Source organism: Ursus americanus, chromosome 3 (genome assembly GCF_024610735.1).
Source record: "Ursus americanus isolate L20-20 chromosome 3, mUrsAme1.1.p, whole genome shotgun sequence".
NCBI classification, from domain to species: domain Eukaryota; kingdom Metazoa; phylum Chordata; class Mammalia; order Carnivora; family Ursidae; genus Ursus; species Ursus americanus.
This window is the reverse complement of record NC_142129.1, coordinates 83,264,378-83,278,672: the sequence shown is the minus strand read 5'-3', so window position 1 is coordinate 83,278,672 and position 14,295 is coordinate 83,264,378. Positions and strand designations below refer to the sequence as shown.

General features: G+C 39.8%; 1 protein-coding gene and 1 non-coding gene across 3 annotated transcripts in view; both read left to right on the top strand.

Moving 5' to 3' along the window:
* RELN (reelin) overlaps positions 1 to 14,295 on the top strand; it is a 482,353-nt gene that overhangs the window by 410,134 nt on the left and 57,924 nt on the right. For both annotated transcript variants that reach the window (XM_087861166.1, XM_087861167.1), the window contains exons 42-46: positions 3,792 to 4,012; positions 5,781 to 5,928; positions 8,207 to 8,465; positions 9,305 to 9,554; positions 13,026 to 13,194. In XM_087861166.1, coding sequence (XP_087717292.1) covers positions 3,792 to 4,012; positions 5,781 to 5,928; positions 8,207 to 8,465; positions 9,305 to 9,554; positions 13,026 to 13,194 — 1,047 coding nt within the window. The remainder of the gene's footprint in view (positions 1 to 3,791; positions 4,013 to 5,780; positions 5,929 to 8,206; positions 8,466 to 9,304; positions 9,555 to 13,025; positions 13,195 to 14,295) is intronic.
* TRNAK-UUU (transfer RNA lysine (anticodon UUU)) lies at positions 13,338 to 13,410 on the top strand. Its single transcript has one exon. It is a non-coding gene; the product is annotated as a tRNA-Lys (tRNA).

Below are 14,295 nucleotides of genomic sequence, written 5' to 3'. Positions count from 1 at the left end.
AGAGTTCGAAGATAGATTTAAAAGAGTACATCCTGGACCGCACTCTGTAGTGATTCACATCCCCCACGGGTCTTTATTAGATCCATGAGAAAGCAACAGAAATATGGTTTTCTCCTAATATTGTAATCCCCCCCACCTGCCCCCAGCTCCCAATATAAATGGAGTAAGAATTTTATGACTTTCAGACATCTACCTTTGTCTCTTGTGTAGGGAGAGGGAACAGCGAGAGGATGGAAGCCCACAGAATATTCTAGGTGCCTCATTAAAAAAAAAAAAAAAAAAAATTGTTCCGCTCTCCCCCCTCCAGGCATTTCTGCTTTTCCAACCTCTCTCAGCATTCTTGCTCCATGTATTTGACTTGTCTGTCGGAAAGCTATTTGGAGATAAAGGACTTCAATTCTAATAGAATTGAAATGAATAGTTCAAAAACTAAACCTAATAATGTAAGCAAACAAAGAGAGGAAGTCAATAAAGCAGGCTGCCTCAGAATTTGTCTTTTCTCTCAGAAGAAAGAACTTGTTCTTTCAGGGTATGTCAAGAAAAGAAGAAAGTACTAATATACTTTCAAGATGGAAACAGATTTACATTCCCAGTGTGAAACTCAGCATAATTAGAAGTCTTGGGTCTTCAAGCAAAACGACTAATACCTAGTACTTTTCCAAAAGGGTGAAAGTGACTTTTCACTAGTCCGTATTCTCTTTGAACATAAATCCATTTGCTTCTCATCATGTCATCAGCATAATTTTTATAATTTGATTGCTAAGGACTATAATATTTTGAGCTGTCATGGATGTCATTTATTAATTCTTGCTATTACACCAGGATATGATCCCAATGGAAAATCCAACTATTAAAAAAAAAATGAGCATTACTAAGCAGAATGTCCTCATGGTTCTCTAGAAGATAGAGCTGACAATTCAGCCGGCACAACCAGAAAGCTGTTATTGCTGGGGGTGGGGAGGACTGTCTATAGAAGAATAGGGCAGGGAGAAAGAGCTCAGGAAACACTTTTTACCCAAAATCAGTTCTATTATTTAAGATCCGATGTTGCAGGAAATATGAAGGGGCTTACCAAAAAGTAGAAGAACTTAGGAGAAGCATATTGGGGAATTTCATGGACCCCACTCAAAGTGTGAGGACTTCAGCAAAAGGAGTATGTGACCCTCATTTTTATCATGTTGACCTTAACATCACTCAACAAACGACTGCTCTCACGTGCCAGAACTCCTAATTCCACATTTCTAGAAAAGACAATCTAAATCAATCAGCTATAGCCAGAAAGCTAAGCCATGCAACAGAAGCCTAGCTGCCAAAAATCCACGCTTATGGGCAGTGTAGGCAGGGAAAGGCCTGCTGGCCAATCACGCAGACACCTATGGCCCAGATTGTGACCATTATGGTTATTGTTGAAAAGCTCCCAATTTTCTCTTTAATGGACCTCTCATTTCTTCCTATTGCTCAGCTAAGAATTGGGTAAACTAGGAAACCACCCTAAAGATAGGGTGTAGGCCATGAGTTTACATTGTTTTAACAACTGAGACTCGCTTCAGCACGTTCCCACATGGAAACAATCCTATTTAAAGAAATATGGAATGAAGTCACAGGACAGTTGCTCCAGTGTCATGGAAACCACCTCTCTCAGAATTGGTGATGTCCGCGGGGCTGTGCTGATGCATGAGGAAATACAATTTGGAAATCTGAATGAGAGAAGTCATAAGGCAATATAATTTGAACATTAGAAATGTATACATTTTCACCCACTGCTACTGAGTGTCAGTTAAAAATATATCTCCTCCAATGATAAAGGGATAGAACTTAGGCCATTGTGTTTTTTGTACTCCGTGTCATTTTTATTTCTATAAAAAGAAAAGAAATCTGTTGAGAGGCATGCCCGCTCTCAGAATGGTATAAACCGACCTTCCAAACTGCCTTCAACCACTTCTGCAAAGAGAAGAATTTTCCTTAATAGTGTTGTCTGGTCCTTGTTTCAGGAAAAGAATTAACACTCTTCTTAAAACCCACACAGGCATGAATTGCTGGAAGGCAAAAGTTAAATTTTCTCCAACTCAGTGAACCATTGCTTGGTTTGTATTCAGCATGGTCCATAGTGACAGTACAAGCTAGATGCTAAAAAATATATATATAACCCATATTTAAATTACCCTCTTCTGTGCTCTTACTGAACCCCAGGTACCAAAAAAGCATATGAGATGTTTTCAGGTGCAAAAATGACCGTGTTTGCCTCCACATCTAGTCAATTCACCTTTGAAGCATGAAGTATGGAGCTTCCATTGAGTTTTATTCACATCACCTTTGTGTCCTTTTCATCTAGGAGCCTTTTTGTCTGTAAAACTTCCTAATTGCTTTTGCTTTGTACAGTTTCATAATGAGTCAACCAAAACCCCTGTCTGAAGAAAGCACTGTTGTGTGCTTGAAATTTTAAGTTTACGTTTGAAAAACAGTTCCTTTTGAATACCACTGGCTTAGGAGAACAAACGCTGACATTCACCAGGGAGGGTGGCAGTGAGAAATTTTCAAAATAAGATTTCAGCAGAAGGGAAGCACAGTGAAACCAGACCCTTCAGCCCATTTATCACAGTGCTTGCAGTTTCTGTGTCAAGGCAGGTGAACAATAATAAATATCCAACCAAGGTGGCTCATTTGTATTCAGGACATTTGAATAAATAAGAAGTTCAAAAAAATCCATGTAGGCTTTTGTTCAAAGGAAAGCTCTAGCCATTTCCCTCAGCTCAGCAGTCTGAAAGTTCAAAGGGTAGAAAGTGCTTCTTGCCAAGACTAAACTCTGACAAGTATTTGAAAATAAAATGTAATTATGAACTGGCATTTTGGGAGCAGCTCAGTATGGTTGGAGTCTTGAGATAAACAATGAAATTAGGGTTAAAATTATATGTGGGAACTTGACTCCATCTGCTTTACTATCTACTAAACTTTAGAAGCCTAATAAGTACTTCCAAAATTGACTTCTAATTTCTATTTCTCAAATTTAAAAAATTATTCTGAATTTGGTTTCTATGATTACTGAAAATGGGACACGTTCATAGGGTACAAAAAGGAGTGTGCATGCCGTCTCTATGTCTAGCCCCTCAAAAATAAACCTGTCTTCTTTGAATTGACTTTTGTGTCTAATAAAATATACTAAACTATTTTTGGACTACTACCTAAATATGTAGGTTATTTCCAAGAAGCTATCATCAACAATATGATAGGACAATTTACTTGGAAATAAAATTAATTAATGGCTGTCGGGGGCTGGAGCTAGGATGGTATGGGGACTGACTGCTTAATAGACACAAGGTTTCCCTTTGGGGTGATGAAAATGTCTTGGAACTTGATCGAAGTGGTGGTTAGCTGAACACTGGGAATGTGCTGACTGCCCCCAAGTCGTACCCCTTAAATAAGTAATGGTTGCTTTTCTGTTACGTGAATTTTACCTCAATTTATGAAGAAAAAGATTAGTTATGCGGAGTGTAGATGGTCAGAATGGAGAAAGCATCACCAAAGAAGTCACTGTTGAAAAAGGTGGAGGGTCAGGTGGAATTTGGCCTGGTGATAGGATTGGGAAGGGCTTACAGGAAGCAAAAACATAAATTGGCAAAATCCTGGATATTGAGGAATGGAGTTTGTGTTCGTGAAATGTCAAACCATGTTTTCTACTTCGTGAGTGTGGTGCAGAGGCACTGACTGGCCGCTGCTCCTTGATCAGATGTCCTTATTTTGAGCCTACGTTGTTCTGTTGATGCGATTTTAAAAGACTTGTGCCTCTTTTCCAGATCTGTGCGTTTCAGATGGTACCAAGGATTTTACCCTGCAGGCTCTCAGCCAGTGACGTGGGCCATCGATAATGTCTATATTGGTCCCCAATGTGAAGAGATGTGTAACGGACATGGGAGTTGTATCAATGGAACCAAGTGTATATGTGATCCCGGCTACTCAGGTCCCACCTGTAAAATAAGCACCAAAAATCCTGATTTTCTCAAGGATGATTTTGAAGGTAATCTTTTAAAAATAAATCCTATGGAGCTTTGTGAAAGAACTTACATAGTAAATGTAATTTGTAATATAGAAGTAATCGTGAATTCCACTCTAACATTCATTATTTATGCTTACAATTGGGACCACCCACGCCTTCATTTCATTCTGAATTATATAGGGTTCCGTTTTTGAGGCAATGCAATGAGAATGAGCAAGGCCATGATTGAGAAAACTAAAGCTATTTTCACCACTTTTTCTCTCACATGGAATTGCTGATTAATGATAATTTTAGGAACTGTCTCTAGACAGTTAATCTTGGGTAGAGGGAACAAGTTTCCAAAAATATAAATTCCTGTCGTTGTTTATCATCAGCTCCTTGAGCAGCCTCTTCTCACTCTGTACCTCAGTTTTATACCTAGAATCTAACATCATTGTCTGTGACGAAAATGTTATAGAAAAATGTGCTTGGATATGTACTCTGATAAAACAATGGAAAAATATTCTCATAAGAGAAAGTCTTTTTCTTTTTTAAAGATTTTTTATTTATTTATTTGACAAAGATAGAGACAGCCAGCGGGAGAGGGAACATGAGCAGGGGGAGTGGGAGAGGAAGAAGCAGGCTCCCAGCGGAGGAGCCTGATGCAGGGCTCGATCCCAGAATGCCGGGATCACTCCCTGAGCCGAAGGCAGACGCCCAATGACTGAGCCACCCAGGCGCCCCTCATAAGAGAAAGTCTTAAACAAATGTAACAGCTACGTGTGTTAGGATAGTGGGAACAAAAGACTTCTTTTTCCCAAGTTGTTTATAAAATTGTTATAGTAGATTTATGGTTGTGAGGTACAATATAATATTAGATTTAGGTATATCAGTGCAATGGAGTATGATGCAGCCAAAAAAAAGAATGAAATACTGATTCATGCAACAACATGGATGAACCTTGAAAACATGCCAGGTGAAAGAGGTCAGACACAAAAGGCTATATATCATATGATTCTGTGAAACATCCAAAATTGACAGATCCATAGAGACAGAAGGCAGATTAGTGGTTGCCAGGGGCTGGGTGAGGGGGCAATAGGGAGTGACTGCTTAAAGGGTATACGGTTTCCCTCATGGGTGATTAAAAAGTTCTGGAACAAGGTAGTGGTGATGGTTGCACAACATGAGTACGAATGTACTAAATGCCACTGAGTTCACTTTAAAATATTGAAAATGATCGATTTTGTGTTATTTGCATTTTACCACAATCAAAAAAACCCCACTAGATCTAAGATAAGTATCTGGAGAGATTTGTAAGCTGGTTTTGAAAGACATTATTTAATAGAAAATATTAAATTACACCGTAACTTCTTCCATTAAAATTGTGTTTTTACAAATATTTTATAATACCTGCCTGACGCGGTCCTCAGAGTAGCAAAAACACAGCGAAGAGGCCAGTGAAAAAACTACATTACCCTCCCTTACTTCTGGCCTGACTCACGCTCAGACTAGCCAGTGTCATTTTTGGCAGCGTAGGAGAGCTGAGAGGAAGGACCCAGCTGGCTGGACCATAGCTACTCAGGAAAAGCCCCACCCCCCTTCTGTCATGTGGCCCCTTAAATTATACAGCCAAAGTTAAACAGTTCAAACAAGCTAAACTGTTGAAGAGACCTCTTCTCCCAAAATATGTGGCTTCAGTGGTCATGACTTTGTATTTCAAAACTGCCTAAAGCACTTAACCATATTCCTTTAAAAAAGAATATGACTATCTTTGGGGTCATAGGTAAATCACCTTTACCACTTTTTTCAGGTCAGCTAGAATCCGATCGATTCTTATTAATGAGTGGCGGGAAGCCATCTCGGAAGTGTGGAATCCTTTCCAGTGGAAACAACCTCTTTTTCAACGAAGATGGCTTGCGCATGTTGATGACACGAGATCTGGATTTATCACATGCTAGGTAAACGTTTTTAGATGCTGTTGAAAAGCCCCATTGTGATGTACAGTCACAGAACATAATCAAATCAGAGAGAAGCAGACCTCTCAAGGACAAGGCCTTCCGTTGGAAATGCTGAGCTTCTCTCTTATCTGAGACTCCGTTAAGACACAGCTCGTGTCATTTCCATCCTAAAACCGAGAGAGCTTTGTGAAATAAGCTAGATGAGAAATGAAACATAGCTAAACAGACACAAGTCAATATCAAAATCAGTGCTATTGACAAGGTGGTGACTAGGAAATGACAATGTTTCACTTCCTTTCACTTCAAGAAAATAATGTTGCATCTTTTTTATCCACCTTCTGGAGAATACTTTTCATGAGCACTTGAACAATGTGGAAAATTACACCACGCTTAGTTGAAATAGAATACGTCCTCAAATGACCCACCATTAATTTTCCATCCATTAGCAATTTAAGTTAAGAATATTTGAAGTTAGCCTTATTCTTTATACACATTTCTTTCCAATGATTTACTCATGCTTTCTAGGCACTCATTTTCTGATTTGAGCACAGCCTCTCAGAAACAAACATTTTAAACTGGCTCAGAGGATTATGTCCTGTCAAGATGTGTATCCCTTGATCATTTGACGAGCCAAAAACTTAGCCAGGAAAATAAAGAAGACAACTCAACATGTATAAAATGGAACCCTGACCTATTTTTGCAAGTGAAAAAAGGAGTTGTGTTTTTGGTTTTTTAAAGCATTTCCGAGTATCTTAAAATAGATCTTGACATATTTATCCTCCTCTTTCACCTAGATCTTTTATTTATTGAATATAAATTTGGCCATGTTTCATAAAAATACGATTCTGTGAGATAATTTTACAGTGATAGAAAACAAAATTTTATTTCTCTTCCTCCTATTTTAATGCACATGGTTTAATTTGATGCTCTTTATTTTAGATTTATCATTGGCAGCTGAGTTCTCTAATTTAGAAATTACTGGGCTTTTCTAAATAATTCCGATGTGGATTTATCCATAACTAAATTAATATATAAACATTTCTCAATATAAGTAGACAGTAGACCAAAAGGTATTTTTCTGTAAATGGTTATTGTTTTTATAGATATCAACGTCCACTAGGTACTAACTATGTATTTTTTTTTCATTAATCCAATGTTAAAAGCTCCATTATTTATCTCATCTCAGTAGCATGCTGTGTAGGATTTGCATACATTGACCTCAAAACGCTCCATGTAAAATCCCAATTTTCTCGGGGTTATAAGATAAATGAATGCCTAGTTAATGGAGATGGGGGAGGGGAGGAACCCATGAAGAACGCATGGTTTTATATATGGAACTAATAACTTTTATTATAAGTCCCAGTATGCTTCCTATGTTTGACATGCATACATAATTGGGTGTATGTGTTGGGTTACACATGAAATTTATTCTGCATTACCAGCTAGCACGGCGGCCAGACCAGGCACCAGCAGCTTGCCTGCCAAAGATAACATGTGAGCTAGTTTTCATTGGCACCCTAGCTGGTTGCTGCCACTCCGTCCACCTCCCTGCCAGCTGGGAAGGCTGCCCCTGGCTGGCCGCCACGGTTCTCGATGGCCAGTATCATCCATCCCAGACCCAGCAATAGTCAGAAGCTGGCACAGCCCACCCTCACCACCACCCCACACTCATGCTTCCCTGCCCCTGGCACAAAAGATGGAAAAGAAGCCCAGGCTTGACATACCTCTTCCAAAAGATGCCTGGCCTTTCACAAAGAGGTGCTACAACTGCTGCATTTAAATGTGTCTCCCCAAACCAGTAACAGGAGATCTGAAAAACACCTGGTAAAACCATAGGATGGGTGATTTTGCCAATTAATGGCATAAACTACATTCATAACATTTTTCCAGTTTCAGATACTAAGGACAAATTCATCTTAAATAGATAACGATACACACTCGCACACTTGGAGAGACTTTGGAGCCCTTCCGTCTTCTTATAGGATGGCCAGAGGGTACGGCGAATGCTCAGTTCCCTCAGACTCACTTGTGTGGAGGGCCATAAAATATGTATACGGGTACAGAATTGCCTTTTTTTCAGACTTCACATTTTATTAACTCCCTTACGTCAAAAAGGAAAATCGGACTTTGAAATGATTGCTCTGGACGTTCATTAAATCATCATATTCATTAAAGCCATGCATTCCCCCCGCCATGACCCTGTGGGCTTGTCTTTTGTGAATAGTGTGAATTTCTCACTGAAGTAAAAAAAGTCTACAATAGATCTTACTCGTGTCAGATTTGTGCAGTTCTTCATGAGACTGGGATGTGGTAAAGGTGTTCCTGACCCCAGGAGCCAACCTGTGCTTCTTCAGTATTCGCTCAATGGCGGCCTGTCATGGAGTCTCCTTCAAGAGTTCCTTTTCAGCAACTCCAGCAACATGGGCAGGTACATCGCCCTGGAGATACCCTTGAAAGCCCGTTCTGCTTCTACTCGCCTCCGCTGGTGGCAACCGTCTGAAAATGGGCACTTCTACAGTCCCTGGGTTATCGACCAGGTCAGTGCATTCAAGATTAACTATTATAATTGTTGGCACTCGAGCTGCAAGTGGCCTGGATTGCATTCAGTTCAGCCTCCTCGTTCAGTCGAGGAAGCCCCGGACCCACAATTGAATGACTTGCCCATGGGCACACGGCTAGATTAGATATGCCATATAGCTTCGAGCCTGAGCCTATAAAAACAAACAACACAACAGAAGGCCCAGGTCCTGCACATAGAGAAATCTGCCATATGGATAGAGGGACTTTATCAAGCGTGATACGAGGTTATAATTCTCTGAAAAGGAAAATGTGCATATTAGCATTGGTACCACATGCAGTCGTTTCCAAATCCTCTTTCCTAGCCTTTGAAGAAGAAATAAATAAATCTTCCTAACATCCTTATGGACAGTTCTAAAGGATCTTCATACATAATAAAATGCATATCAAATAGAACTCAAAGAACCTGTTAACAAACGGTTAGAATCCAGGCAAAGAATTGGAACTGAAATGCCTTAGGATACGACTGTCCTTAAATAGAAATTTCGCATGGAAAATAATCACATGTAAGCCAAATTTTGCTTTCCCAGCTTGGGTGCATGTAGTTTCCAAAGGCATAGTTTGGCCCATGAAGGTTGTGAATGGTTTTGTCAATCTGTCGATTTGTTTTCTGTCGCTTCTTGCCAGCTGGGCAAGCAGACCACATAAACAAAAGCGTTCTGAAAGGCCCCTGACAGGATGCTTGCCGTGTGACGCCAGTGTTGAGCAGTCTGACAGATAAACACAAATAAACAAGACCGAACTCTCTCCTATCTTGAAACCATATTGAAAATTTGTTTTCTTAAAAAATACCTTTCAGATTCTTATCGGAGGAAATATTTCTGGTAATACGGTCTTGGAGGATGATTTCACAACTCTGGATAGTAGGAAATGGCTGCTCCACCCAGGAGGCACCAAGATGCCTGTGTGCGGCTCTTCTGGTGACGCCCTGGTCTTCATTGAAAAGGCCAGCACCCGCTATGTGGTCACCACAGACATTGCTGTGAATGAGGATTCATTCCTACAGATCGATTTTGCTGCCTCCTGCTCGGTCACAGACTCCTGTTATGGTAAATATTCCATTTCCATGTAGAGGGACAGACGTGTGTAGAGGGGCATCGGTGGCACCTCTGACAGTCTATAAGCAAAACAGAAGTGCACGTGAGTCCAACCATAATCGCATTCTTGAAAATGTTGTGTATGCATTAAGTTTTAGAAGTCTATTTTTTAAAGCATCAGAATGTGAGCTTATTTTTAAGTATAGGTACTTGAAGACTTCTTTACATATAAGTAATAACGCCTAATTTATCTCTTTTTGAAAATCCTTATTTCTCTTTTACTATAAGATTTGCAGAATTAGGGATTCTCATCACATAGAGAATGCCAGAATCAGCAATAGGATTGACCCACGAATTTGTGTATACATGGGTTTTAATTCATAGGGCTTCGGATTAGTTCAGCTACTGTCTTCTTTCCATCGCCCCAGGAATCATGAAATTTTGTTGTTCCCATTTTGCCTCATACTTTTTGCTATTCTGGGTCATAGCATATTCTAGGCCACCCTCATTGTGACCAGTTGCATCCTCTAGATTGTGCACACACACATACTTACATATACCTTGCACACATGCATGCGCATGTATGCACGCGCATGCATGCACACACACATACACACACACACATCTATCTTAGGAGATATAAAGACTGACATCACTGAACACTTGGAACACCCCTATCATTCTTCCTGTAAGAGAACCAGACAAGAATGTTCACAAGGACTTTGTTCTGTTTTAGATTCCAGGGGGCAACATCTGACGAATTTGATTACTTCCAAGGTCTTGCAAAGTCCAGATACTTCATATTTTCTTTAGTTTGAACTTAAGGGACATATCTTAGGGGGAATCCCAGAAGTGCTCCTTCTACCTCAGATTCAATCAGTCAACACTAAACTCGTCAACAGGGGTGGAACTTGGGAAAGTATAAGGTACACATCTGTCTTTAATAGGTCTAGTTGAGGGATTACTTCAAAAAGTTAGAGTCCAATAAATGACTAAATCAAGTGCTCTATGGATTAGTATTGATGCAAAATGTAATGAAAGCTTAAAGGAGAATGAGATGACCAATGGATGGCCAATCCAAGGGTCTGGGGAAGATTTCCCAAAGAAGCTTAGCCTCAAGTGGGCATTGATGATTAGAATGGATTTGAAAGGTGAATAGAGAAGAAAGGACATCCCAAGCGAGGCTAACAGCATAAGCAAAGAAGCAGAGGTGGGGGTGCTCCTAGTCCATAGGGAAAACCATGAGCAGACCAGCCTGAACAGGCAATATTTGCGTCTAGTGGAGGAGAGAAGAGTGCTGATTTTGAAAATAAAAAAGGACGTTAGGGTCCTACATACCTATTTCCTCAGTAGCATAGGAAGTCAATGAGAACCCAAGGAGGTAAGTTATGACCCAGGAGGCCTGCAGCAGCACCAGGACTGACACTCTGCCCTCATAAGCCCAGTCCTGTGTACTTTCTACTGTGGGCTGGTGCAACCTCTTGAAAAAGGTTGAACTGAAGGATAAAATCAAAGAGGAGAGTGGATAAGCAGAGTTGGCAGCTAAGGAAGAAGAGCCTTAAAAGGCACATACAAGAATCTGTGCTTGACAAGGACATGAATAAAGGAGCACAAGGGCAGAGGAGTGACGTGGTCTGTTTTAGGGAGATTAGCATAGGAGCTGATGAAGGTGGGTAGGGAAGAATCCCAATAAAGAAGCTTCAGTGGTCATCTCTGTAGGAGGTGATGAAGTCCTCACTGTGTGGCATGAAGAAAAATGGGATGGATAAAATTGATATGAGACAATGCAAGCACAAAGGAAAGAAGCAGAAAAATCTCAAAACCAGGTGCCAGTTTGAACATAGAGAGTAAAGAAGAGAGAAGAGTAAAATTTCTAAAATAATTTCTAAATTTTGAACCCAGAAAACCAGTGCAAAAGTATCACCATTGACAGAATTGGGTACTTAAGAAGAGATGCTTATTTATGATAGAAAATGCTGAGTTTTTCTTTAGTTCGGGTGGAAGTAGCTTTAAGAGGAGATGCCCTTGAGGGAGGAGGATTTACAAGATAGAAAGCAGGAACTTTGTCTAAACTGTGCGTCACAATATGCCAACATCCGGTGCAATGCCAGGCTGAGTAAACATTTATTGAATGAAGGAAATTAATTGGAGACATAAAATTGGCAGATCTGGGCACAGAGATAATAGTTGAAGCCCAAGGAGTATACACAGAGAATAGAAGCCCAGAAATGGAGTTTGGAAGAATGCCCATAGCTGGGCTAGTTAGCACAGGAGTCAGAGGGAAAGTAAGACAGGAGATTCAGAATAATGGCCTCCAAAAGAAAAGAAAGCTTCAAGAACCAGGGAATAATCAATAATGTCCAACGCTGTAGGAAGGACAAGAACAATGAAGACAGAACTGGACCACTGTATTTCACTAGGAAGGGTTGCTAGGAACCGTGCTGCAGTGAGTGGTCCCACGCTGGCTGAACATGACGATCACCTGGGAAGCTGGACAGCGCCCGACATCTTGGCTGTGCCCCAGGGGAGTGAAATCACAATCCCTGGGGGGGGGGGGGGAACCCTGGCATTCGTGGTTTCTAAAGGTACCCAGGTGATTTCAGTGTGCAGCCAAGATTGAGAATCACGACCTCAGAGAAAGCAATTTCAATAGGGAGGTAGGGGCTCGAGCAGATTTTATAAAGACTTAAGCAGGAAATAAAGAGGAATACAAAACATAGGTTAGAAGTTGGATTTTTCAGAACAGAAAGAAAGAAATAGCTTTTCCTAGACCCACAGCCTGACTGCATGCTTTGGTACAAATTGCATGGCCTTCTATACCTCGATGATTACCCTGTATATTCCATAACACAGCAGAACAGGATATGTGAGCAAAAGAGATCTTGCCATTTCTGAGAAGTTTTACCAATAGCAGGGACAAAATTGGCATTGTTGGTCAGGATCCCTGTGGAATGGTCAAGTTTTGAGAAAGTTGCTTAATTTTTTAAAACTGTTTAAGAAGTAATCATTATAATATATGGTCACTATGTTTGTATTTGCATGCTAACCATGAAATAAATAAACATGGTATGGTTATTATAGTATATACATATGTAGTTTGTGTAATTTCCTAATATACTGTAACTATTAGATTAAACAATAAATATATATCTATCATTACTATTGCTTTAACTGCACCCGAACAATGGTTTTGTTATGATTGTTCTGAGAGTTTCTCAGTATACAGAGTGGCTCAGGAAAATTTACTTTATGTTTCACTTGATCCTAGCCTCTTAAAAGAAAAACTATTTTAATCTGGAAAGTGAAAAATAATAACCGGTATTGTGCAGACGGAAAAATCAAGACACATTTCGAAATAGGAAACATAAATACGGAGGAACAATCAAATTGACATTTGAATTAAAACATAAGAAAACATAAGTAATTATGGTTCCTGGGTCTACGTACATGTATTTCTATTCAGAATAATGTTTCCTGTTCCAGCTATTGAATTGGAATACTCGGTAGATCTTGGATTATCGTGGCATCCATTGGTAAGGGACTGTCTACCTACCAATGTTGAATGCAGTCGTTACCACCTGCAGCGGATCCTGGTGTCAGACACTTTCAACAAATGGACCAGAATCACTCTGCCTCTCCCTCCTTATACCAGGTATGGATGCTTCTGCATGTAGCGAACCCCAATTTGATATTATTTGGCATGTCGGATTTTAGGACAAGTTTAAATGAGATACATGCGATTGTGTTACTTGTTGATGGTATCGCCAGGCATGAATTAGTAAGCAAAACAAAGGCACCTGGCTGGCTCAGTTGGTAGAGCATGTGACTTTTGATCTCAGGGCTGTGAGTTTGAGCCCCACATTAGGCATAGAGTTTACTTTAAAAAATAAACAAAATAGGGGGTGCCTCCCTGGCTCAATCAGTGAAGCATGAGACTCTGGATCTTAACATCATGAGGTCAAGCCCCACATTGAGCATAGAGCTTACTTTAAAAAAAAAAAAAATCAGGGCACCCAGCTGGCTTGGTTGGAAGAACAAGCAACTCTTGATCTCAGGGTCATGAGTTTGAGCCCCAGGTTAGGTGTAGAGATAACTTAAATAAATAAATAATTTAAAACTTTATTTTCTTAAAAAAAGGGGGGGGTAGAAACCAATTTTTATGGTGACGTTGTTCTGTGTTTTCCCAAAAGCCAGGCCTATACTGACTTTCATTTAACTAATATTTTGAAAAAATGGCATACGCAAGAAAACAGTAGCTGAATCAGTGAGAATCTCCGACTTGATTCACTTAAATTTAAAACAGGCACGTTGGATACAGAATAGATTTAAATGGAGTCTACTTTCTGTTCAGTCAGACTACTGTAGATATAGCAGTGAGTGGTGTCATATCAAATAAATATAACAGGTAAGTACGTATTAAAATTATTGTCTGCTTTTGAAATTTTATTTTCAACAGTATCTTGAGAATTATCACCTGGAGCATTCTTTTTATATGAAAAACAGTGATGAATGCATCATGCATTGTGCCTATAAGAAATGATGATGGCTTCATAAAATTGCCTGGTAAATGCTTTATTTGAGTAAAACAGAGAATAATTCACTTTGCCTAATGGATAGTGTTAACAACCCTCTCTTTTCACTATCTACATAGGTGCTAATCATAGGGAAGCTTTAAAATCTTGATAGGAGTTCCCGTTCCCCTCCAAAAAACAAAATGGTAATCAGTTGTTGCCATTAAGAGAGAAGCAAAGTG